Below are 26,238 nucleotides of genomic sequence, written 5' to 3'. Positions count from 1 at the left end.
ACACAATCAATAAACACACCGCTGTAAATAAGTTGGCACGGTCCTTACTGTTGTTTTTGGCAACATACCCACGTTCCTCTTACTTTAGCTCCCAAGCTATCTAGTAGAAATGTTGATTTCATTTTCTAAAGCCTGAGAAAGGCAAACTAATGTGTAAATGAACTGGCTAGTGGTTCAATTATCTCTGCCATGTGGATAATATCAGTCGAGAAGGAAGAAGAGAAGTCATAGGCCATTTGTCTCAGGTTAACAGCTTATGAATGATATGACTACGCTTACAGAGTTTTAAAAAGCAAAAGGGAGATTAGAAGCTGCCATATTTTATAAGCTATAGCAAGAAAGTACAAGGAAAAAGAATATTAAATGTTCATTTAATATTGATTTTGCATATGGGACTGAGGTATGACTATCTTACAAGGGCATGGAAGGACAGTCAGTCACCAACTTAAAACAGTCTTTTCAACTCTGGACAGGATGTAGTGAGATTTTAGCCAGCACAGAAACTACGTCTAGTTGTAATCTTAATACATCAAGAAAAGTAACCTTTCTACCTGTCCGGTCCAGCCCAAGGATGACGTACATAGAACAATCTAGCCAAAGTTCAGGGCTTTATCAGCTTACCCCTTATCGACAGAATCTTACCAAATTAAACCGATATAGACTATAGGTTATTCTATTACTGTATGGGTTACTTATTGTGGATTGCAGGCAATCCTCGATTTACAACAGTTCATTTAGTAACCATTCAAAGTTACAACAGCACTGAAAAAAAATTGACTAGGACCGTTTTTCACAGTTATAACCTTTGCAGCATCCCCATAGTCATGTGATCAAAAATTCATATGCCTGACAACTGGTTCGTATTTATGACGGTTGCAGTGTCCTGGGGTCATGTAATCCACCTTTTGTGATCTTCTGACAAGTAAAGACACTGGGGAAGGCAGCTTCACTTAACAACCGGCTTACTAACCGATTCACTTAAACAACTGTGGCAAAGAAATGTCTTAAGATGGGGCAAAATTCATTTAACAAATATCTCACTTAATAGAAATATTGGGTTCAATTGTGGTCATTAGTTGAGGACTACCTGTATTCTATAAACCTATGGAGTAGGTTTAACCTCACCTTAACAAATATATCTTGGAAAAAACTATCCTAACTCTCTTCCTATGTCTCCAGTCCAACTCATGCCTATGTTATCTTTTGTCTCACAATCTTCCATGGAGTGTGCTACCTCTTTTCTGGGAAACTGACTCTTCACAATCATAGTGTTGTGGCCCGCCAGCAGCCAGTGGATCCGGCAGCAGATTTGGACAGTGAGGAGGTTGGGGAGGAACATGGGCCAGTCCTGGAGTCTGGGGAAGGCTCTGATGAGGGCTCTGTGTCAGAGGCAGAGAGGGGGCCATAACCGTATGCCAGTTAACAGCTGCCTTCAGAGTCAGACATCAGTGAGGCAGAGGAACAGTTGGAGCCTGTTCCCAGTGTGTGCTTGCGCAGAGTGGCCAGACGAAGGAAACAGCTAAAGAACAGGGGTCGATTTGGGATTAAGGCCACAGGTGGACATTGAATGGCCCTCCCAGAGGAAATAAAAGAGGAGTGAAAGGGGAGTGGAGTTTGCAGGAGACAATTAGTTCGCTTAATTGGTTTGTGACTCTCTGAGACTCCTTGCCAAGTTTTGCAGATATCGGCCTGTCAGCTCTCCAAGCCAGATAAGGTCTGTGACTGTAAATCCTCCCTTGAAAGACTTTGCTGGATGTGAATGAGCAGAATTCACAGCAAATTAATAAAAGGGTTTTTTGTCGGGACCAGGAGTTTGCTTCATGCTCTTGGGAAGCCTCGGTCAGAACACATACCACCTCTTCCTTCGGAGGCACAAACCGTCACACTACCCTCGAGAAACGCACAAAATCATATTCAGGGACTCAGAGACCCTCTGCGTAATAATTATTAAAAAAAATAAGAACATTTCACAATACCTCTGACTTTGTTTTGCAACATTTACCACAACTGCAACAGAGCAGCTTGGCAGATGACTTGCTACTCATAAGGAGTCCCACCACTGCACGCACTACCGTTATGTGGTGTGTGACGTTCAAAACATGATGTGTAAGGAGTTTTTTCCCCAATCACAATCTCTTATGTAACCTCTAGTGACCTCACATGGGACCGCAGTTGAAAAAGGCCAATCTGCGGAGTCTGTGATAAGGAACAGCTGTTCTGAATCATGCTTTAAAGTTCAGCAAAAACACATTCAATGATTTTTATGTTACGAAAGACTTTCACATTCTCCTCTTATCAGGCAGAAGAGGTTCCGGGTATTCTAGGGCATATGGGTAAGTATCTACGGTCAGTTGGTACTGTGTATTTTTCCGAGACCTATTCGGTCTTATCAGTACATTCTTGTGGAAAAAAATGCACTACAATGCAGTGAGACATGTGCCCATCTGTACATTGGAGAAACACAACAACCCCTTCACAAACACACGGCACAACATAGGAGAACAAATGCATCAAGACAAGATTTAGTAGTCCATCTGCATTTGTAGGACAAAGGCCACTCTTCTGAAGACAGCAGAGCCCACCTTCTAGAATAGAATAGAATAGAATAGAATAGAATAGAATAGAATAGAATAACAGAGTTGGAAGGGACCTTGGAGGTCTTTTAGTCCAACCTCCTGCCTAGACAGGAAACCCTATACCCAGGATGGCGAACCTATGGCACGCAGTCATTTGTCAGAGCACACGAGGCGTTGCCCTGTTAGTTGGCCAGCGCGCATGCGCATGCTGGCCAGCTGAGTTCAGCCTTTTTTAAAGCCATTTTTCACCCTCCCCAGGCTCCAGAGGCTTTATAGGAGCCTGGGGAGGGCGAAAAGAGCCTCCCCCCCCCGGAGGCCCTCCAGAGGCTTCAGGAGCTTCCCTGAAGCCTCAGGAGCACAAAAAAAAAATGGCCCTATGGGCAAACCGGAAGTTCGGGAACGGACTTCCGGTTTGCTCGTAGGGTCGGTTTAAGCCCTCCGGAGGCTTCAGGGACCTTCAGGAGGCTTCCCTGAAGGCCCCGGAGGGCAAAAAACGGCCCTATGTAGGGTCGTTTTTTGCTCTCCGGAGGCTTCAGGGAAACCTCCTGAAGGTCCCTGAAGCCTCCGGAGGGCTTAAACTGACCCTACGGGCAAGGGCCTCCGGGGGGGGGAGGCTGTTTTCGCCCTCCCCAGGCTCCTATAAAGCCTCTGGAGCCTGGGAAGGGCGAAAAAAGCAAGCAAAAAATGGCGGGGGGCTCTCATGCACGCATGCGCACTAGGGGGATCACGCATTGCATCATGGGTGCAGCACGCCCGCGCACGACCCCCCTGCGCTTCCCCCCCACTTATGGCATGCGAGCCAAAAAAGGTTCGCCATTGCTGCCCTATACCGTTTCAGACAAATGGTTATCCAATCTCTTCTTAAAGACTTCTAGTGTTGGGGCATTCACAACTTCTGGAGGCAAGCTGTTCCACTGATTAATTGTTCTAACTGTCAGGAAGTTTCTCCTCAGTTCTAAGTTGCTTCTCTCCTTGATTAGTTTCCACCCATTGCTTCTTGTTCTATTGTCTAAATGGAGAGGACTGCTGGTTTCAAAGAGGCCACCTATGCTAAAACTGAACAACCCTCTCTCAACAGAAGATGAGGGGTACGATACCGCCTATCTCAACACAGTCCTTTCAGCAGTTCCAAGAAGGCCTCCAAGTGGCCTCAATGATCCTCAAAAGGAGTGCTACGATGGTGGCAAGGAATATAAATCCTTCCACCCTTCACCATTTGGTCATAGCAGAGGGATCTTTTTGGATGAGAAGCGAAACTTCTTCAAAGAAAAACAAAGAAAGTCCAGTTAATTCTTGAAAAAGCACCTTTGGGACATCCATGACCTGGATGACTGAGAATCCCCATAGACACTTATGGACAAAAGTACATTCCAAGACATAATCAGCAGACTGCTAGGACTTAAAGCAACAGGCAATGATGTTAAAGAAATGAATAAAATTCTCTTTTACCTTGATCCCGTCAGGATCGAACTCCTGGCTGTGGCCAGAGTTTGTCTGCAATACTGCATTCTAACCCCTGCACCAACACAGCTGGTATAAAAAACTGCAAGAAATATCTGAACTAGAAACTTTGGGTCTAATGCAGGGGTAAAATGCTACCGGTTCGCTAGAACTGTTAGCAAAAAATGCTAAGGTTCGCTGGAACCGGTAGTAAAATAAAAAGCTTTAAAAAGTGGAAAAAAAGGTTCTATGACACTCCGCTGTGCCGCGCGATCGTCGGAACCTTTTTCCCCCATTTTTTAAAGCATTTTTAACTACCGGTTCACCCGAACTGGTAGGAAAAAAAAATGCTTTAAAAAGTGGGGGAAGAAGGTTAAGAAGATGGAGCGGCAGAGCTGATTGTCGTGGAACCTTTTTTTCCACCTTTTAAAACATTTTTTTTTCCTGACAGTTCAGGCAAATAGGTAGGGGGAAAAATTCTTTAAAAAGTGGGGGGAAATTGGCCACGCCCACCCGGTCACATGACACCCCCCAAGCCACGCCCACAGAACCGGTGACAAAAAATTTTAGATTTCACCACTGGTCTAATGTCGCTTGCAGATCCACTAGCTACTTGGTCTTATTCATGAGACCGGACGGGCAAGAAACAGAACTACCATCCGTTAAAACACAATGTGAACCAATTTCCCTGGTGCAATCCAATTACATTAGGATAAGCCCAGCATGTGTTTCTCATACCTGGTGTCTATTGATCAACAATCAACTGATCCATCAATTAATCAGACTGTGAGAAGTAAAGGATTAGGGTTTCCTGAACTGAAGCATCTGCTCTGAAAAAAAGAGTTACAGGCGGCAAAATCCTGTTTTACTATTATTCCCCTTGGCAGTTTAAAGGATGATGTCACACATTAATTTGTGCCGCCACATCAGTACATTCCTGCAACTGTAATTATCGGATGATAATCAGATCCCAAGGTATTACAATACCTAATTTTGGTACTGTAACAACAATGGCATTCATGGGAGCCTGTGTGAGGGTTAAAAGAGCTGCTTCTAACGTACGTGTGAAATACAGGGAAGGCATTTGAAAATGTTGCTATTGTAACATACACCATGTGGGTACACAAATCGAACAAAACGTTGTTCAAAATAATGTAAGAATTATAAAAATAATGTATGTCTTCAGGGGTGTGGAAACACAAACTGGTACTGTACTAATATCTAGCAAAAACATCTCTCCAGCACATTGATAAGACAAGAATGTTTGTAGCTTATCAGGGTTGAACTATGGGGCCCTTGGTGTTCTGACCAAGGCTTCCCAAGAGCATGAAGCAAACTCCTGGTCCCGACAAAACACCCTTTTATTAATTTACTGTGAATTCTGCTCATTCACATCCACCAACGTCTTTCAAGGGACGATGTACAGTCACAGACCTTCTCTGGCTTGGAGCTGCCAGGCCGGTATCTACAAAACTTGGCAAGGAGTGTTGGAGAGTCACGAACCAATTAAGCGAACTACTAATTGTCTCCTGCAAACTCCACGCCCCTTTCGCTCCTCTTTTATTTTCTCGGGGGGGGGGGCATTCATCGTCCACCTGTGGCCTTACTCCCAAGTCGACCCCCGTTCTGGCAACTCTGTGCCTGCACACACTGGGAACAGGCTCCAGGTGTTCATCTGCCTCACTAATGTCTGACTCTAAAGGCAGCTGATAACTGGCACATGGTTCTGGCCCTCCCCTCTGCCTCCGACACAGAGCCCTCATCAGAGCCTTCCCCAGACTCCAGGACTGGCCCACGTTCCTCCCCAACCTCCTCACTGTCCGAATCTTCTGCCAGCTCCGTTGGGTGCTGGTGGGTCACAACACTTGGTGCTCTCTGAGCTTGATGCATTATGTTTCATTACCAATGAAATGTCTGCATTAAAACCACTCTGTTCAGAGACCACCAAAGACCCTACAGCACATTCTCTATTGCGGGCATGGAGTCACATACCAGGAAAGGATCTGAAGGACCACAAGACTTTCTAATAAGCTTGAGGAGATCCCATATCGTGGAAGGTCTAAAGGTGTATGGCCCTATTTTTCAGCAACTGTTTCAATAAAATAATTGAAGGGGTAGCCACATCAGTCCTCCTCAAGTCTTGTTGAAGCTTGAAAACTAAGTAAGTGATGTCACTTCATTACCTATCTAATTATCATTATTTATATAACACATATTTTGGGGTGGGCGATTTCTCCATCTCCTCAGGCCAAGGGATATAAGGAGTAGGGCACCACACAACCTAGACAGGGCTGGGATTTTCCAGATACGTGGGAGGATGTTTTTAGAATTGTGCGGAGGATGTGTTTTTAGAATAGTGGCTATACTACAGCTTGTAATATATCACTTCTGTATTTCTCTCCTCAAAACTGTAGGAAACTCTAGCACAATTTTCAGCAAACATATTTAAATGCAGAAAGAGGGATGGGAGGGACCTCAAAGCACTCAAAAAGGAGTTATATCCTTTTCTTCATATCAAATATTTAGACCAAATGTGTCTGGACCTTAAAACCTAAGTACTTTGGCAAGTTTTTTTTTAATTTTAACTCTATTAGCCTCTCTTTTAAACTTAAGTTACACCAAACTTCTACCTAACCAACAATAACACTATTTTTTTTTTCAATTAATAGCCATAGAGATAAATTTCCAAAGGTTAATTTGCATATAAAATTGCTAACCGTAATTATCCAAGTTCTGGATATTTGTATTCCTAAAATTAATTACAGAGCATAACAAGGAAGAAACCAAATTAATGTTCACAAATAAACAAAAAACACTGTTCCCCCCAAAAACCAACCAACTTCTTCTCACTCACATATGTCCCTTGCGCATACAAAACAGACATAAAGCTGGAGATTGAATATTCTATCTAGTTTTTTATCATTTTAAAAGTAAGGACAACCGATGACATCTCCAAGAGCTGAATCAAAAGAATACAGTACTGCTGTTCTCTGTTCACAAACTTCAAACAAGAGAAGACCTAAAACAGTTTGCAGAAGAGAAGAGAAAAATCTAACCGTAAACAAAACAAAAAAATGTACAATCAAGGATGGGTTTGGATTTCATGGCCACTGAAGAAATGGAGTGGCAACAGGCAAATACGATTTCTTGAGATATTTATCATCCATAGCAACATCAGCGTTCCTTTTAACTCCTTAAGCAGTAAATTCTTCACAGCATTATCCACTCAGAATTGAGCTGAATGTGCTTCGGTAGATGGTAAGAACGGTGTCTTTGGTATTAAAAAAACAACGTGAGAAATGGTGACTTACGAGTAAGCTTGCTTTTAGAAGTCTTCTTCTTCTTCCACATCCTGAAAAGTAACAGCAGTCCTCATTTGACTAAGCTCCACCTTCAGGTGATTCAGGAAGGTGAGACAGCCTGAGTCATCCTAGTACATTATCAAAGGAATGAGACTAACTACCCTTTGAAATGAAGTAACTTATATTTAAATGCCACATAAAAGCCAAAGGGCAAGGTGATGGAATTTTTTTTTAAATTCACAAATCTTTTAGAGTAAGGGAACTAAGAAGGGAGCGACCCAGAACTAGGGAAAGAAAGATCTGTTTCTCGACAGGCTATGTATGTCACAAATTAGAATAGAATAGAATAGAATTCTTTATTGGCCAAGTGTGATGGGACACATAAGGAATTTGTCTTTTGTGCATAAGCTCTCAGTGAGAGAATAAGGAGAATAAAATACATTCATCAAGAATGAAAAGATACAACACTTAGTGATAGTCAAGCTTACTAATAAGCTATCAAATCATACTAGGAAACAAATAAAAACAATATAAATTGAAAGATACAAGCAACATGGTTATAGTCATAAGTGGGGAGAGATAGATACTACGAAGGAAGAGAAGAATAATTTTAATACAGTCTTAGTAAATTGACAGTGTTGTGGGAATTAGTTGTTAAGCAGAGTGATCATGTGCCCTATAGCAGCGATGGCGAACCTTTTTGGCTCGCGTGCCATAAAGGGGGGAGCACAGAGGGGTCGTGTGCGGGCATACCGCGCCCAAAATGCAAGGTGTAATCCCCACAGTGCGCATGCGCGCATGAGAGGCGCTTCCGCCCCATTTTTGCATGATTTTTTCACCCTCCCCAGGCTCCAGAGGCTTTATAGGAGCCTGGGCAGGGCGAAAAAAGCCTCTCCCGCCCCTCCGGAGGCTTCAGGGACCTTCAGGTGGTTTCCCTGAAGCCTCCGCAGGACTAAAAAGGACCCTACGAGCAAACCGGAAGTCAATTCCCGGCTCGTAGAGTCCTTTTTAGTCCTCCAGAGGATTCAGGGAAGCCTCCTGAAGATCCCTGAAGCCTCCGGAGGGCTTAAACCGACCCTACGAGCAAACCAGAAGTCCATTCCTGAACTTCTGGTTTGCCCATAGGGCTGTTGTTTTGCGCTCCGGAGGCTTCAGGGGAGCTCCTGAAGCCTCCAGAGGGCCTCCGGGGGGGGGGGGAGGCTCTTTTCGCCCTCCCCAGGCTCCTATAAAGCCTCTGAAGCCTGGGGAGGGTGAAAAAATGGCTTTAAAAAAGGCTGAACTCAGCTGGCCAGCGCACGCATTCCTTGCGTGCCCTGACAAATGGTTCCACGTGCCACCTGTGGCACACGTGCCATAGGTTTGCCATCCCGGTCCTATAGCATCGTTTTGAAGGGAGACGTTGAAACAATTTATGTCCAGGATGTAAGGGGTCCGTTGACATTTTCACAGCCCTTTTTTTGACTCGTGCAGTGTACAGGTCCTCAATGGAAGGCAGATTGGTAGCCATTGCTTTTTCTGCAGTTCTAATTATCTGTTGAAGTCTGTGTCTGTCTTGTTTGCTTGCAGAGCCAAACCAGACAGTTATGGAGGTACAGATGCCAGACTCAATAATTCCTCTGTAGAACTGAATCAGCAGCTCTTTGTGGACAGTTTGAGCTTCCTGAGCTGGCGCAGAAAGAACATCCTTTGTTGTGCTTTTTTGATGACGTCTTTGATGTTTGGTGTCCATTTTAAGTCTTGAGATAGGATAGAACCTAGAAACTTAAAGGACTCTACTGTTGATACTGTGTTGTCTAGTATTGTAAGAGGTGGTAGTATAGGAGGGCTTCTCCTAAAATCCACCACCATTCTACGGTTTTGAGTGTATTTATTTCAAGGTTGTTCTGGCTGCACCACACGCCTAGTTGTTCAACCTCCCTATCATGTACATAATTATAAAATAAATGTAGTATAACAATAAACGGTTTAAGATAATGTTAATCATAAACCAAACAAATAGTCCATGCTCTCCTGATGTCAAAGAAAGTACAAGGCACACGAGAACAGACTGCAAAAGATTTATAGTTCAGTAACCGTAACATTAAAAAGTAATTAAAAATCATAGCCCGACTATATTTGCAGCTATGACTTTTAATTTAAACGACGTCAGAATCCAAAGTCTTTTTCAGTTTGTCAAAATCCTTCTGGAAACTTGACCCTTATAACTGAACATACTTAAGGCAAAATATATATACCATACCCACACACAATACACTACTGCTAATAACTTGCAATTACATATACTTTTGGTAATTTCTACGGTAGTTCAAAGCCAAATAAATAAACACATGAATATATTTCTTAGAATTTAATATGCTCAGCCAAATGTAACTTACCAAGCCTTATCAACTGCAACCCCCCAAAAATACGGCCAGTTCTTTGACCTAATCATTAGTTTCCATATGTTATACACAAACATGTATGTCACAAGCACTTGAGAAGATGTGTCTAGCACTAGTTGGATAGAAACATTCAGTAAGGTCACAAGTATTGGTAGAAGGCTGATGACTTTCCTCCATTTATTCACTCCACAATTCATATTTAAGAATCATGTTCTCTGTGGTTCTGGAGATACAGTTATCTAAACTAACAGCATTCATAAATTTCTCAAGCTGACGCTTCAAAACTATCTTAGTTGTTGGCCACCTCCACATCTAGTGGTTCTGAATCCCAGAGTTTAGCTATGTTTTCTAGAAGACATTTTATATAAATGTCATTTTATTACCAAACCACAACCCAGAAAGAAATAAGGAATTCAATAATAAGAAAAATGCCACGTTAGAGTCTTTTGCATGCAACTTTTATTAAAGAAGTTGGGGACCATTATATTGTTAAACCACTAGGAAATTCAAATTTTCAACTTTTAGGTACTCAGGCTACTCAGGAAGAGAAGAACCTATCAGTTTATATTGGATTCTCACAGTATTCTTAGACCGGTAGTTACTATAAACTAAGGGCCATAAACAGCAAAAGAAATGTTGATGAAATGATTAAATAGAGCAGAGCAAGAATTACTTCAAAAAACCACTTTGATACCTGGAACTGCGTCTCCACTAATTATCATAAATATTGTACATTATTTACATGCATACATACATACATACATACATACATACATACATACATACATACATACATGTATATATGTATGCACAGAGTCCACAACTTATAACAGGTCATTTATTAACTGTTCAAAGTTAAAACGGCACTGAATAAAGTGACTTATAACCATTTTTCACACAAACGCAGCGACACCAGTCACATGATCAAAAATCAGCCGCTTGGCAACTGACTCATACTTCTGACAGTTGCAGTGTCTCGGGGTCCTCTGATCTCCTTTTCCAACCTTCTTACAAGCAAAGTCAATGGGGAAGCCAGATTCACTTAACAACCATGTTGCTAACTTAACAACTGCAGTGATTCACTTAGCAACCGTGACCAGAAAAGTCGTAAAATGAGGCAAAAATTCATTTAACAGATGTTTCACTTAGCCACAGAAGTTTTGGGCCTCAGTTGTGGTCGGAAGTCGAGAACTACCTGTATACACACACACATACTCAAGGAGATATGTTTTTGTGGCATACAAAAGGGAAAAAACCACAATCAAATAGAAAATAAAGCCACTCTTCTTGCTCTTTGGCAAGAGAAAGATTTTCAACCTGAATGTCAATCGTCCGTCAAGAATTCCTGAGTGAAAGGTCCAACCTCTTAGCAAAGCAAAGCTCACAGTTTGAGATCAACAATCCGGGAGAAAGGAAGAAAAAAATCTCCACCTAGAAACTCAAGCACAGGAATTGTTCTCTAAGCAAGCAAGCCATCCTCCCTGCCCTGTTTACACCGCCCAGCCGATTATTAAGAGGTGCAATGCAGCCAGGAAGGATTCTTTCATTAGTGCCTCCGAGTTAAATCTGTCATTTTGAAAGCAGCCTTGACGCATCATCATCACGAGGAGTTTCCACAAAGAGTCCTTGGCATGGAGGATGTTATGATGCCAATGGAGAGTGTCAAGATTTGGATCTCCTGACACACGGCACAGTTTCTTTCAGAGTCAAGAACACATTTGTTTGTTAGATGACATTAAGTCAATGTTATTATTATTACGCCCGGCTATTTCAGTAGTGCAAATGTATTTTTTTTTATTTTCAGTCAATGCAATCTCTGCAGAAAGGGAGATACAATCAACAGCGGCCAGAAGAAATTAAACCGAGGCGTCGCGTCATAAAAAGCCAACTCGTTTACCAGTTTATCAGGGTGGCAAAATCTATTCCTGGGTTTTAAACTACTTCAGAGAGTAGGTGCCGGTTTCATTCTCTTCATGATCTTCTGTAATTAAAACAAGACTGTCTCTATTTATAAAGAAGCTAACTCAATGAGTTTAATTCCAGATTTTTCTGGAATAGGTTGGGTGTTTTTTTTTAAATGTGTTGGAACTTAATGCTCTTTTCTCCTAGGTTTGTAATAGCATGGCCTCAGTGAGGGTGAAAACATGCTTTGAAAAACAAAGAAAAAAAAATCAGGAGTAACCAGTGTGCTGACTCTCCCAAACTGGTCTTAACCCTTCAGAGGAACGGGGTCAATTTACTAGTTTTAAAAAAAAAAGGGGGGGGGGAGAGACACTCGAGGTTATGATTCCAATGGCTGCATAAATAAGGTAAAGGTAAAGTTCCACTCGCATATATGTGCTAGTTGTTCCCGATTCTAGGAGGTGGTGCTCATCTCCGTTTCAAAGCCGAAGAGCCAGCGCTGTCCGAAGACGTCTCCGTGGTCCTGTGGCCAGCATGACTAAATATCAAAGGCGCACGGAACGCTGTTACCTTCCCACCAAAAGTGGTCCCTATTTTTCTACTGGCATTTTGTACGTGCTTTTGATCTGCTGGGTTGGCAGAAGCTGGGACAAGTAATGGGAGCTCACTCCGTTACGCGGTGCTAGGGATTCGAACCGCTGAACTCTGACCTTTCTGATCGACAAGCTCGGCATTTTAGCCACCGCGTCCCTGGCTTCATAAATAATTGTTAGCGATTTCATCTATTTCATTCTCTTCAGTTCTGTATATAAATAAATATGATACCAGCTTAGGAATGTCTGTTAATTCTTCCAAGACTTTAACAAACATGGAATTTTAGAAGCATAGGTGGAAGCCAGGCCAAATAAGATAAACTGGTCAGAAATAAGCTAATAAATATGCAAAATGTATTTAAGAAAAGAGTACAATTTACTCCGCAAATGTTTTTATTGGGTATAATTAAGGATTTTACCAAAGGGGAAACAAAACTGGTTTTGTATATGGTTACAGCAGCTAGGTTGTTGATTGCTCAACACTGGAAAAAAGATTCTTTACCGACAATCGATCAATGGATTCAGAAAGTGGCGGGGTTTGCGGAAATGGCAAAAATTTCAGCTTTCTTAAAAGGTCAGAAGCAGGAGAATTATACACAGGTTATATACAGAATAAATATCAGACTAGAAAGTACTATGTAGCCTTTAGGTAAGAATGTCTAGATTGACAGATGAACAGAGTAAATAACATATGGGATGTTTGGAATTACTGGAGTGGTGCATGGTGGAAGTCAGGGGGGGTGGGTTTGATTGAAAGGTGGGGGAGGGTTAGGGTGGAGGGTGGGGAAATATATATGTATAATTGATTTAGAAGATGGGACTAATGGGATATTGTTACTTTAAGAGAAATTTATGTTATGATTTATATATGTTCAATTAATTTAGAAGATGGGGTTAATGGGCTATTGTCACTATAAGAGAAATTTAAATTATGATTGTTGGGAGATGAGGGGGTACAATATTTGAATGAGAAACTTATCTTAAGACGGGGGGAGGGAAGAGGGTATAGTATTTGTATGTGATCTATATTATATGTCAGGGGGGGTAAAAAGGGGGGGATTTGTTTGTATAAAACTTTTTCAATAAAAAAAGAAATAAGCTAATAAAATGCTATGATAATCTTCTACTGCTTCAATGGAACTAAACTTTTGCAAAGTAAAACAAGTAGTCCTTGACTTACGGCCATAATTGGGATCAGAATTTATGTTGCTCAATGAGAAATTCGTTAAGTGAGTTTTGCCCCATTTTACGACTTTTCTTGACTCGTTTGTTAAGTGAATCATTGCAATTGTTCAATTAGTAACACGGTTTGTTAAGTGAATTTGGCTTCTTCATTGGCTTTGCTTCTCAGAAGGTCACAGAAAATGAACACCAGGACACTGCAACCCGTCATAAATATGAGTCAGTTGTCAAGCATCCGAATGTAAATCATGTGACCATGGGGATGTTGCAATGGTCATAAGTGTGAAAAATTGTCGTAAGTCCCTTTTTTCAGTGCCATTGTAACTTCAAACAATCACTAAATGAACTGTTGTAAGTCAAGGACTACCTGTATTGTGAGAGTTGCAATGTACTCTAAAAAAATGTAGAGGTAATGCTTCAGCCATATTACAACCTCACATAGGTAAAAGCATCCTACAATTTAAGGTTCTCCATATATAACCTAAAATATTGATGACTGGTTTCACCATTTCCTGTGCGCGTCTTATAGACCGAATACTGTTTTTGGCCTCCTGGAAACTCCCCCACTCTGTGTCCCGTTTTTGGCAAAAACGGGACAAGCAGAGGGTTTGGGAGACCTGCAGAGGGCTTCTGGGGGCTGGCGAGGGCAAAAACTAGACATTGGGGAGGGGTGTTAGGAGGCCAAAAATGGGACAAGCAGAGGGTTTGGGAGACCTGCAGAGGGCTTCTGGGGGCTGGCGAGGGCAAAAACTAGACATTGGGGAGGGGTGTTAGGAGGCCAAAAATGGGACAAGCAGAGGGTTTGGGAGACCTGCAGAGGGCTTCTGGGGGCTGGGGAGGGCAAAAACTAGACATTGGGGAGGGGTGTTAGGAGGCCAAAAATGGGACAAGCAGAGGATTTGGGAGAGCTGCAGAGGGCTTCTGGGGGCTGGGGAGGGCAAAAACTAGACATGTGGGGGGGGTTCAGAAGGCCAAAACCGGAACACAAAAAGGGTTTGGGAAGCCTGCAGAGGGCTCCTGGGGGACGGGGAGGGCAAAAACCGGATGCCCGGAAGCCAAAAACTATTTTTTTTCTTGTTTTCGTCTTCAAATTCTAGGTGCGTCTTATAGTCCTAAAGTACAGTATATACCAGTGATGGCGAACCTTTTTTGGCTCGCGTGCCACAAGTGGGGGGAGCGCAGGGGGGTTGAGTGTGGGCGTGCTGCACCCATAATGCAATGTGTGACCCCCCCCAGTGCGCATGCGTGCACAACGCGCGACACCCCCCCCCCCCATTTTTACATGCTTTTTTCGCCCTCCCCAGGCTCCAGGGGCTTTATAGGAGCCTGGGGAGGGCGAAAATAGCCTCCCACGACCTCTGGAGGCTTCAGGCACCGTCCCTGAAGACTTCGGAGCGCTTAAAACCACCCTCCGAGCAAACCGGAAGTGACTTTTTAAGCGCTCCGAAGGCATCAGGGAAGCCTCTGGACGGTCCCTGAAGCCTTTGGAATGCTTAAAACCACCCTCCGAGCAACCCGGAAGTCACTTCCGGTTTGCTCGGAGGGTGGTTTTAAGCGTTCCGAAGGCTTCAGGGACCGTCCCTGAAGCCTCCGGGGGCGGGGAGGCTCTTTTCGCCCTCCCCAGGCTCCTATAAAGCCTCTGGAGCCTGGGGAAGGCGAAAAATAGCTTTTAAAAAGGTGAGCTCAGCTGGCCAGCGCGCACATGCCCGCTGGCCAGCTGACAGGGCAGCGCCTCGCGTGCCCTGACAAATGGCTCCGCGTGCCACTTGTGGCACGCGTGCCATAGGTTCGCCATCACTGGTATATACTTTGTTATTCACAGAACTATTTTTACAGAGGTTGGAGAAAAAGCAAAATAGCACTCTTATTTTGCAGGTGGTAATTCCCAATGTTTTGCAATATATATATAATGTAATTATTTGCAATTGGAAGAGAATCCTCTGTTCTGGTACATTTCCAAGATGGTCAATCTGATATTATTTTTTCCACTGAAGAAAACTTATAGTAAGCCGGAGTAATTGGTAAACAGCAATTTTCTTGTTGCTAAACTCTTTGCCTTCCCAGCATTCCGTATTAGTTTTGAAAACACCTGTTTTTCTCGTTTTTGCTTACACCTCTATCCCTCCCAAAGCTCTTGAGTCCTCTTATCTCAAACCAAAGTATGCCTTTTGCCTTTTCTCCTAACCACCATCGTAGCTATTTAGCTACCATTAGAATCTAGTTTTCGATGTGGTAACAAGAACAGGGACATCTGGTTATGCCTTCCTGTAAGATGTAAGCTTTATGAAGCCAAAGGAGCCAATTAATTCCCTACGCTTGCATGCCTAAAATAATAAGGCAAGGCTCGGGATGATCATCAAATATGCTGGGCGGTGGGTAGTGGTGGGATTCAAATAATTTACCAACCGGTTCTCTGCCCTAATGATTTATTCCAAACTGCTCAGAAAGTTAACAACCGGTTCTCCCAAAGTAGTGCGAACTGGTTAAATCCCACCACTAGCTGTGGGTATTACTAAGTTTCATAACCATGTCTTCAAGAGTGCTAGTTTTCCTCTTTTGTTTTCAGTGGTACTTTTCTGCTTTATTTTTGTCAGCACAGGACCACTTACTCCTGAGCTTGAGCATGTAAGCATGTAAGAAAGCAACAAGGACAGTCATCTTCATACTCTCATATTCAAGAGAGAGAGGGAGGGAGGGAGGGAGGGAGGGGGGGAGAGAGAGGGGGGGCATATAATTTATTTATTTATTTATTTAATTAGATTTCTAGACCGCGGTGTACAGGTATAAATTTTTTAAAAAAAAACCATACAAACAATAGTATACATAGCTAAAATTAGATTAAATAGCCCCTGTACGAATTTATAAAAATTAAAAACTTAGACCATAAAACCAATCATAAAAATTTAAAAATAAAACTGAGGTGGGAAAGCTGGATTTAGGCCAGGCCGGCTAGCTGAAACAAGTGGGTTTTGAGTTTCTGACGGAAGGAGCGGAGGTCCGTAGTCATTCTAATGTCAGGGGGAAGGTCATTCCAGAGGGTCGGGCCCATCACAGAGAAGGCCCTTCCCCTAGGCGCCGCCCGCTGGCACAGCCTAGTGGACAGCACCCGGAGGAGTCCCTCTCTGTGTGAGCGAGGGACTAACTGTTTTATAATTGAAACTCACTTCCAAAATAATAATTTTATCTGTATAGTAAAGTAGTAATGTGAGAAGCAGCCGTGAAGCAGCCCGGAAATGGCAAAGTTACGGAATTAACATATGATTAGAGTTTAGGGTACTAAGTTAAGGTACTTAAGACTGAGTGTCATGAGGTTCAGAGATGTTGCTTTTAGCTCCTATTTGCCCAATGGATGGATGGATGGATGGAAGGAAGGATTTCCTAAGCAAAAATAATTGCCTAACAATTTGAGAAACCAACAGAATAGCAGTTTGGAGGGACTTTGGAGGTCTTCTAGTTCAACCCCCTGCTCAAACAGAAGACCCTATACACATGATGGCGAACCTATAGCACACATGCCAGAGGTGGCACACGGAGCCATATCTGCTGGCATGCGAACCGTCAGCTCCAACACGCATGCGCGTGCCAGCCAGCTGATTTTCAGCCTTCTGGGGGGCTGGGGGAGCCCATCTTCGCCCTCCCCAGCCTCCAGAGGCTTTCCTGAAGTCTGCGAGGGTGAAAACCTCCCATGCAGGCACGGGAGGGGGTGTGTCGTGCACACAGGGGGGGGGGCTTATGTGTGCATGGGGAGGTCTCACATGCATGTGCAGGTGGGCGGGGCACATTGCATCGCGGGTGTGGGGCATGTACGCACGCAGTTTTGGCAAAACAATTTTCGCGTACAAAAAACGGTTCGCCATCACTGCACTATACCATTTCAGACAAACATGGGAATAACTGAAGCTCTATAACAGTGATGGCAAACTTATGGCACGCGTGCCACGAGGTGCTACCCTGTCAGCTAGCCAGTGCGCATGTGCGCTTGCCAGCTGAGTTAATCCTTTTTTAAAGTCATTTTTCGTCCTCCCCAGGCTCCAGAGGCTTTATAGGAACCTGGGGAGGGCGAAAAGAGCCTCCTCCGCCCCGCCCCCCCGGAGGCTCTCCGGAGGCTTCATGAGCTTCCCTGAAGCCTCCGGAGTGCAATACACCGGCCCTACAGGCAAACCGGACATTCGGGAACCAACTTCCTGTTTGCTCAGAGGGTCGTTTTGACCGCTCCGGAGGCTTCAGGGAAGCCTCCTGAAGGTCCCTGAAGCCTTCGGAGCACTCAAAACAACCCTCCGAGCAAACCGGAAGTGACTTCATTTGCTCGGACGTGACTTTCGGTTTGCTCTGAGGGTCGTTTTGACTGCTTCAGAGGCTTCAGGGAAGCCTCCTGAAGGTCCCTGAAGCCTCCGGAGGGCTTCCGGGGGGGGGGCTGTTTTCGCCCTCCCCAGGCTCCTATAAAGCCTCTGGAGCCTGGGGAGGGCGAAAAAAGCATGCAAAAATGGGGGGGGGGTGTCACGCCTGTAGTGCGCCCATGCACACTGGGGTGTGTGTTGCGCATTGCATTATGGGTGCGGCACGCTTGCACACGACCCCCCTGCGCTCCCCCCACTTATGGCACACGAGCCAAAAAAGGTTCACCATCGCTGCTCTATAAGAAAAGGAGTGGCAGAACCTGGTCGGAGTTAAAAGAAAAATCAGCCTAGAATTCCTCTGTAGCCACAAGTCCCCCTTGAATTCCATAGACACTTATCAGACTCTAAGCAGGTACTAACTATCGGTTGACAAGATTCTGTTCAGCAAGAAATCAATTAAATTGTACCTTCACCTGTGACCTTGGTTGTTTTTGTGCTTGATAAGCTGGTACCCATTTCCCTGAGAATCACGTTCATCCTGGGTTCCTTCGCTAGCAGGAAGGAGCACAATGAGAAAAGCAATACAGAGTGGACAGCAGGCTACTAGGACTTCCAAGGGCTCTTGGAAGCAATGGTTGATCCAAGAGCAGGAGGTATGGTGATGAGACCATAGTGGTTCTGCTCGTCCACTAGGCTCCAAGGCCTTATGTCACGGGTGTCAAACTCCCCACGTCACGTGAGGTATTGCAACATTTTTCGTGGAGCTAGAGTGGGTGTGGCCTGCATGTGACCTATCTGGCCTGCAGGCCGCCAGTTTGATGTTCTGATCTAGGCTTCCCAAGAGCATGAAGCCAATTCCTTGTCCCGACAAAAACCCCTTTTATTAATTTCCTGTGAATTCCGCTCATTCACATCCAGCAAAGTCTTTCAAGGAAGGATTCACAGTCACAGACCTTATCTGGCTTGGAGAGCTGACAGGCCGATATCTGGAAAACTTGACAAGGAGTCTTGGAGAGTCACGAGGCAATTAAGTGAACTAATTGTCTCCTGCAAACTCCACTCCCCTTTCGCTCCTCTTTTATTTCCTCTGGGAGGGGCCATTCATCATCCACCTGTGTCCTCACTCCCAAGTCGACCCCTGTTCTTTAGCTGTTCCCTTTGTCTGGCAACTCTGCGCATGCGCACACTGCGAACAGGCTCCAGCTATTCGTCTGCCTCTGAAGGCAGCTGATAACTGGCACACGGCTCTGGGCCCCTCTCTGCTTCTGACGCAGAGCTCTTCCCCAGACTCCAGGACTGGCCCATGTTCCTCCCCAACTTCCTCACTGTCCGAATCTGCTGCCAGCTCCACTGGTCGCTGGTGGGCCACAACATTTGACACTCCTGTCTTATGTAATCAGAGGGGCTTGTTTTGTTGAAAGAAAAAGTTTGAAGGCATAAGGAATAGAGAAGGAAGGAACCCAGCAGGTGTTATGGGCCCTTAGCCAGCTGCCTTCCCAGCATTATTATGTGTGTGCCCCAAAGGACAAAAACACAGAATCCTGGTTTCTGACAAATTTAGACTTTATACTAGGTTAACTTACCTGTGACAGCATCATAGAATTCCTCTTCACTATTCATTCTTTTAGTTGGTTTTTATCTCCCTTCAGTATCTCCTTAATGCATAGTTATTATTGACACGATCACGTTTTCATAAAAGCAAAATAGTCCCAGAGGTCCTGTATAGAGAGGACGAAGAAAAACAAGAATAAATAATGTTCTTTATTTATCTGGGTTATCTCAAAAAGACCCAGCCCCTAATTTGTTTCATGCGGTTACCCAATGTAATTAGTACATACTAAATTTCTAAATTACATTGGGCAACTTCATAAAACAAATTAAGCAATTACAGTGTGCAGACTATTTGGTTTGCAACATCTCTTGTCAGGTTGTGTCTAAACCACCCTTCCCAAACTAAGGAATTTAATAAGAAAAAAAATTCAGCACAAAATTGAGGAATTAAAACTTAGCAAATTCTGTTCTGCCACCTGAGTCATGGAGAGAGAGATGGCCTTTTAAGATTACAGCTCAGGGAATTTAATACAGGTAATCCTCAACTTACAGCAGTTCATTGAGTGACCATCTGAAGTTACAATGTCCTTGAAAAAAGTGATTTATGACCTTTTTTCACACTTATGATCATTGCAGCACCCCCATGGTCACATTTGAATGCTTGACCACTGATTCCTATTTATGACGGATATGGAGTCCCGGGGTCATGTAATCACTTTTTGTGACCTTCTGACAAGTCAAGTCAATGGGAAAGCCAAATTCTCTCAACAACGGTGTTACTAATTTAACAAGTGCAGTGATTCACTTAACAAACGTGGCAAAAAAAGTCGTACAATGGGGAAAAACTAACTTAACAAATTTCTCACTTAGCAACATACATTTCGGGCTCATTTGTGGCTGTCAGTCAAGGACTACCTGTAAACGTAAGAAAGTGATGTGTATTGAAAGGTAAAATACAGCTAGAATTTTTTTAAAAATTAACCTTGAGCACAATCAGGTTGTAAAAAAGTTATGGAATTTGTGATCATGTCATTTTACCTGTCAAATCTTACTTTTTGTTAGATTGGAAAAGAAGCGAGATATTTCGAATGATTCTATTTACAGAATAATAAGAGTAAATCAAGCACAGCACATGCAGTAAAAGGAATTCTTCGGTACATCCATGTGACCCGTGCTGTGCAAACTCCCAGGCTTGCCAATTAGCTTTTGGACAGGGTGGATTTGATTTAAGTCAAGTTGATTTAAATTACGATTTAAATCAGTAGTAAAAAGGTTTGATTGAAATCAAGTCGATTTAAATCATAATTTTTAAGGAGCAACTGTCATCTCTGTCCCGCAGAGGCTCCTCCTCTGACCCACTGTTGACTCACTGACAGTCCCAATATTGCAAAATATACAGCCTCATGCTACATCACTAAGCTTCATTTCATGCTGAATAAACTAAATTATTAATGTATTTTAAAACAGAATACAATCTTTAGATAGATTTTTACTCCAAAAGCATTTTATTAAAATAAATTGGATAACAGTAAAAAAAATCCAATTTAAAATTTTAAAAATCCATGTATTTTTTTAATACAATAATACAATAGTAGAGTTGGAAGGGACCTTGGAGGTCTTCTAGTCCAACCCCCTGCCTAGGCAGGAAACACTATACCGTTTCAGACAAATGGCTATCCAACATCTTCTTAAAGACTTCCAGTGTTGGGGCATTCACAACTTCTGGAGGCAAGCTGTCCCACTGATTAATTGTTCTAACTGTCAGGAAGTTTCTCCTTTGTTCTAAGTTGCTTCTCTCCTTGATTAGTTTCCACCCATTGCTTCTTGTTCTACCCTCAGGTGCCTTGGAGAATAGTTTGACTCCCTCTTCTTTGTGGCAATCCCTGAGATATTGGAACACTGCTATCATGTCTCCCCTAGTCCTTCTTTCTCTTAAGCTAAACATACCCAGTTCCTGCAATGATTGATTTTAATCTATCCTCATTCTGGGTGTAATTCAAGGTGCACGTGATCCCCTGCAAAGCTCACCATGGAATAGGCTGGCTAAAGTATCACTTAAATATGAGGCAGCAGCCTGCAGCAGCAGCCCAAAAAGCGAACACAATCCTTGGTTGTATAAAGAGAGCCACAGAATCAAAATCACATGAGGCATTGGTACTGCTTCATAAAGCCTTAGTAAGGCCACACCTGGAATACAGGTAGACTCCGACTTACAACAGTTCATTTGCTAACCATTCGAAGTTAGAACAGCACTGAAATTCCCTGCGCTGGCACCAGCTCAACCCCAATGAATTTCACAGGCTACTCAAATGAAGCCAACGCTAGTCCTCAAGGCAAAGGCAAGTGCAGTCACTAGTCAAAATCAAGTTCCCAAGGTCAAGGCAAAGGCAAAGGCAAAGGCAAGGCAAGCAAAGGCAACAGCTGAAGAGGCACCATCCAAAGTCCAAGGAAAGGAACACAGCTAGGAAAGGAATACGCTGTTCCCAGCATTGCCTCCATCTGTCTGCAGTGTTAAATAGTCAATTTTTGGTGCAGCCCATCAAGGGCGAGGCTGCCTCCTCATGAGTAATCAGGCTGACCTTCGCTGCGCTCCTGCCTTTTTCTCTTGCCCTACATGTTTTGGGATCGGGTGCAGAAGGCAGTTCCTCTTCCTCCTCACTGACCAGCTGCAGCTGCATACTTTCGCCCCCTGAAGCCTCGGGGCTGTCCTGCTGCAGCTGTGCTTCAGCCAAATCCCTCTCAGACGGCTGCTTGGAGCCACTGACCAACTCCCCACCTGATGTGCCCCAGCCGGTTCATCTTCCTCCAAGCTGATACATGGAGAGGTATCCGGGGAAGCGTGCAGGGGAGTCATCACAGTCCATTGCAACTTTGAATGGCCACTAAGTGACTAGTTGTAAGTTGAGGATTACCTGTATGTCTTTTCTGGATTTGCTCCCAGGTATGATATCTTCCCAGTGATTTATATGGCTCCCACTTTGATTTTCAGAAAAAAACTTTTGAAAGGAGACCATGAGTTCAAGTCCCTTCTTAGTCGTGAAAGCCAACTGGGTGATTTGGGGCAAATTACTCTCAGCCCAACCCACATCACAGGGTTGTCGTTATAGAGAAATTAGGAGGAGGCAGGTGGGTTGTTTGTAAAATAAAAATAAAGACGGTATATAAATTAATATATAAATATATTTCTCTTCTCCCAGGCCCTGGAATCGGATGGGTTGTCAAACTTTTGTCACTTTTATTGCTTTCTGTATGGTTCTTCTTCTACGTGATGATCTGTTCCTTTATATTTCTTCTTTTTAAAATGCCTAAGTGGCCCAGAGTCCTTTGGAAATGGGTGGCTTCTAAATTGTACGAAACAATCAATAAAAGCTTCTATAATGGGCTTTTTGCATTCCTATACATGCAAGTTGTTAGTAACAATCCAAAATTCTAATTGCACAATTGGTTCATTAGTAGGAATGTTTCTACTATTTATTTATATGGCTGCCATCTTATAACAAACTCTGGGCGGCTCCTAATCCAAACAACGTAAAAACCCTATTAAAAACCCACCCATTAAAAACAAACGCCTGGCACTAAGTCAAGCTTCTGATGTACAGTCATTAATCCTATCCCAAGCCCGGTCTTCAGGGCTTTATAGAAAACTAGGAGGTAGATGCCTCCTTTAGGGGGCAGTCAGGGGTGGGCTGCTACAGGTTCACCCAGATTCGTAAGAGCCCGTAGGTAACGTTATAGCCAGTTCAGAGAACCTCCAAATCCTATCTTTGGTTGGCCTCGCCCTGCCCATCCCTCCCACCTTATCTTGTCCCTCCCAGGAGTCTCCACAAGGCACATTTTGGATGCGAAGTAAGTGCAGGGCCCACGCGGAGGCTCGGGGAGCGGGGGAAAGGGCCTCCCGGAAGACCTCCGGAACCCAGGGGAGGCAGTTTTTGCCCTCCCAGAGGCTCGAGGAAAACCTCTGGAGCCTGGGGAAGGTGAAAACAGGAGTCCCGCCATGGTGCAGGAGGCCGACTAGGCCACACCCACAACGACCACGCCCACCCAGCAACCGGGCAGAGAATCCCTTGCTGATATTTTTGAAGCCCAGCCCTGGGCACTGCTTCCTAGCTCCCAACAGATGGCAATATTTAGGGGAAGGGACTACAAGCATGCCCACCCCATCTGACCTGGTAGGAGGGGAAGATGTCCTTAATGAAAAGTGGTCTGCAGATAAACCGGCCCTGTGCTTTAACAATGATTATTTCTTTATTAAGAGGCGTTATGTAAATGTTTTGATTTTATTACAGGTAGTCCTCAATGTATGGCCACAATTGAGCCCAACATGTCTGCTGCTGAGTGAGATAGTTGTTGTTGTTTTGCCCCATTTTGTGATCTTTCTTGCCATAGTTGTTAAGTGAATGACTACAGTTGTTAAGTTACACGGTTGTAAAGTGGATCTGGCTACCCCATTGACTTTGCTTGTCAGACGGTCGCAAAAGGAGATCACATGACTGCGGGACACTACAACCGTCCTAACTGGTGCCTCAATTTTGATCACATGATCAGTCACTTTTTTTTCAGGGCTGTTGTAACTTCGGTCACTAAACGAACTGTTGTAAGTTGAGAACTACCTGTAACTTGTATACAGTCAGTATCAAAATAAACATATTGATTGAAATAATTCTCTAATATTGTTTGTGTTATAGGTTAACTGTAGAGCTGGCATTCAACATCTAGTCATGGTAGTCATCTCAATGACAAGAGTTACAGAACGACAGCATTTTCAGAAATTTGGGTGCAGCTCGTGGCAAGTCGAAAGCTGACCAACCTGTTTATTTGTAGGATCAACAACATAAATCCTTCCATTCGCCACTATCCTGTCAGAGCTGAAGAAGCTTCTTGGTTGAGAAGCTAAACGTCTTCAAAAGAAAAAAATAAGAAAATCCAATTACCTCCTGAAAAAAGCACCTCTGGGACAACCAGGAACTGGATGACTGAGAAATCTCTACAGACTTTTAGCTACACAATTTGGGATGAACCCCCTTGGAATGGTGTGGGAGTAGGAATGGATTTCCGGAGGAAAAAAATGGCAGACTACAGGAACCAAAAGCACCACTCAGGGACCCCTGAGGATACAGTTAAAGCTCCAAGTGCTTCAATGACCTGCTAAAAAGATGCAGGTTAGCAGCTGTCTGCAAGGAATATAAATCCTCCTATTCACCATTCTCCTGTTGAAGCTGAAGAAGCTTCTTGGATGAGAAGTGAAACGTCTTCAAAAGAGAAAAGAAGAAAGTTCAGTTGGCTCCAGAAAAAGCAGCTTTGGGTAGTATCAACTGCCAACTTTTAGTGTCATGATCATTATCCATCTTCTTTTATTTTCCCCATGGATTCATTCCTTGCAATCTGCCCACCTCTATCCTTACCTAACCCTGTGCCCTATAAAATGTTTCAAAATAGGACCGTGATTCTCCTACCCACAGGCACACCCATGTCTTTTAAAAGAAGGCCACAGTTAAAGGTTCCACGGAGACTAAATCCTTTCCCAACAATAGATCTTCGGGCAATCAGAGGCCTCGCCCAAAAGATAACTGGCTAAGGTACACAAGTACAGCCAAAAAAGGGATCGACAAAGATTCAGAGCATGTGCCAGAAGGAGAGGGCAGGAGAATGTTTGTTAGAGGGGCAGGAGGAATATTTAGCCTGTCCTAAGAAGAAGGGATCAACATACTCTAAAGCACCAGAGGGCAGAACAAGAAGTGATACGTGCAAGCTTGTAAAGAGAGTCCCAACCTACAAATAAGGAGAATTTTCCTGACAGGGAGAAATTTTTGCAGGGAGGACAGTGAATTGTGCGTCTCCCACAGTTGTGGGTACTCCATCACTGGAGGTTTTCAAAAAATAGACTGGAGGGCCATTTGACAGATTGTTGGGAAAGGATGGTGTAAGGCCAATGGCATACCTATTGCAGGCGTGCCAGAGTGGCATGCAGAGCCCTTTCTGTGGGCACGCGCACCATCACCAGTTGCTCTTCTGGTTTCTGGAACGCACATGTGTGCCACCCAGCTGGACGTCATGGGTGCCAGAGCGCTGGAAAACAGCCCGAGAAATGGCCAAAGAAAGGCCCAGAAAACAGCCTGAAAACAGCCAAAAGCGGACAAAAAACAGGTACGTGCACTCCGGCCAGCTGGTCTTTGGGTTTCCAGCGCTCTGGCGTGCGCAAAGACCAGCTGGCTTGCACACATGCCAGAAACCTGAAGACCAGCTGGACGGCGCACGTACCTGTTTCCAGCCCTCGGGTGTGCGCAGCTGCACATATATGCATGCACGTTCCGGTTTGGGCACTTGGTGCCGAAAAGGTTTGCTATCACTGGCCTAAGGACTCCTGCCTAAATAGGCAGGGGGTTGGACTAGAAGGCCTCCGAGGTACCTTCCAGCCTTAGGATTCTACATGCATCTCGGCAGCCCTCTGAAGCCAAAGCTGTAATTAAACCTGTGAGATACCTTAGTTTAAAAAGTGGGACAAAAGATTTTGGTGGCTTGTCTCTGCTTGGGGATCATTTGCATGACATTGAATTTTAGTTTTACATGTGCAGGCAAAGTCAGTGGCGTTATTTGCACACCAGACTAAGCATTCTGAATGGCCAGGAAGAATTGTTCCAGACTTTCTCCTTTTTTATGAAAACACGCACCACAAGAATTACTAGAATTCAACTTCCTTGCTGCGCATGGGGATGGTGAATCTTTTGAACTCAAATGTGTCAAAAAATTCAGAAAATGCCTTCTTTGACTCCGCTGGGGTGTCTGTCTCACACACACAAACAGTCCCAGAGAAGAGAGACAAGAAATTAAAGTATTTAATTTTTTTGTTAAATAAATAAAAGCTTGCATAATTGTAAATATTTTTTTCAATTTGCCTTTTCCTGTCGGGGGAAAAAAAAGTGTATTTGAGTCAGCTCTGGCCCACCAGGCTGCCCTGGAAACCAGCTATGGACCGG

General features: G+C 43.9%; 1 protein-coding gene across 3 annotated transcripts in view; it reads right to left on the bottom strand.

Annotated features, from left to right (window-relative positions):
* Positions 1–26,238, bottom strand: part of OSBPL2 (oxysterol binding protein like 2) — an 82,456-nt gene that overhangs the window by 39,348 nt on the left and 16,870 nt on the right. For 2 of the 3 annotated variants that reach the window (XM_081949113.1, XM_081949114.1), the window contains exon 2: positions 19,297–19,431. In XM_081949113.1, coding sequence (XP_081805239.1) covers positions 19,297–19,333 — 37 coding nt within the window. In that variant the 5' untranslated portion in view covers positions 19,334–19,431. Of the gene's footprint in view, positions 1–9,693; positions 9,802–19,296; positions 19,432–26,238 lie in introns of those variants that run through there. The other variant, XM_081949115.1, reaches the window with a different exon arrangement.

This window comes from Natrix helvetica (genome assembly GCF_964273705.1).
Source record: "Natrix helvetica genome assembly, chromosome: 3".
Taxonomy (NCBI): Eukaryota; Metazoa; Chordata; class Lepidosauria; order Squamata; family Natricidae; genus Natrix; species Natrix helvetica.
This window is presented reverse-complemented; position numbering and strand designations above follow the sequence as displayed.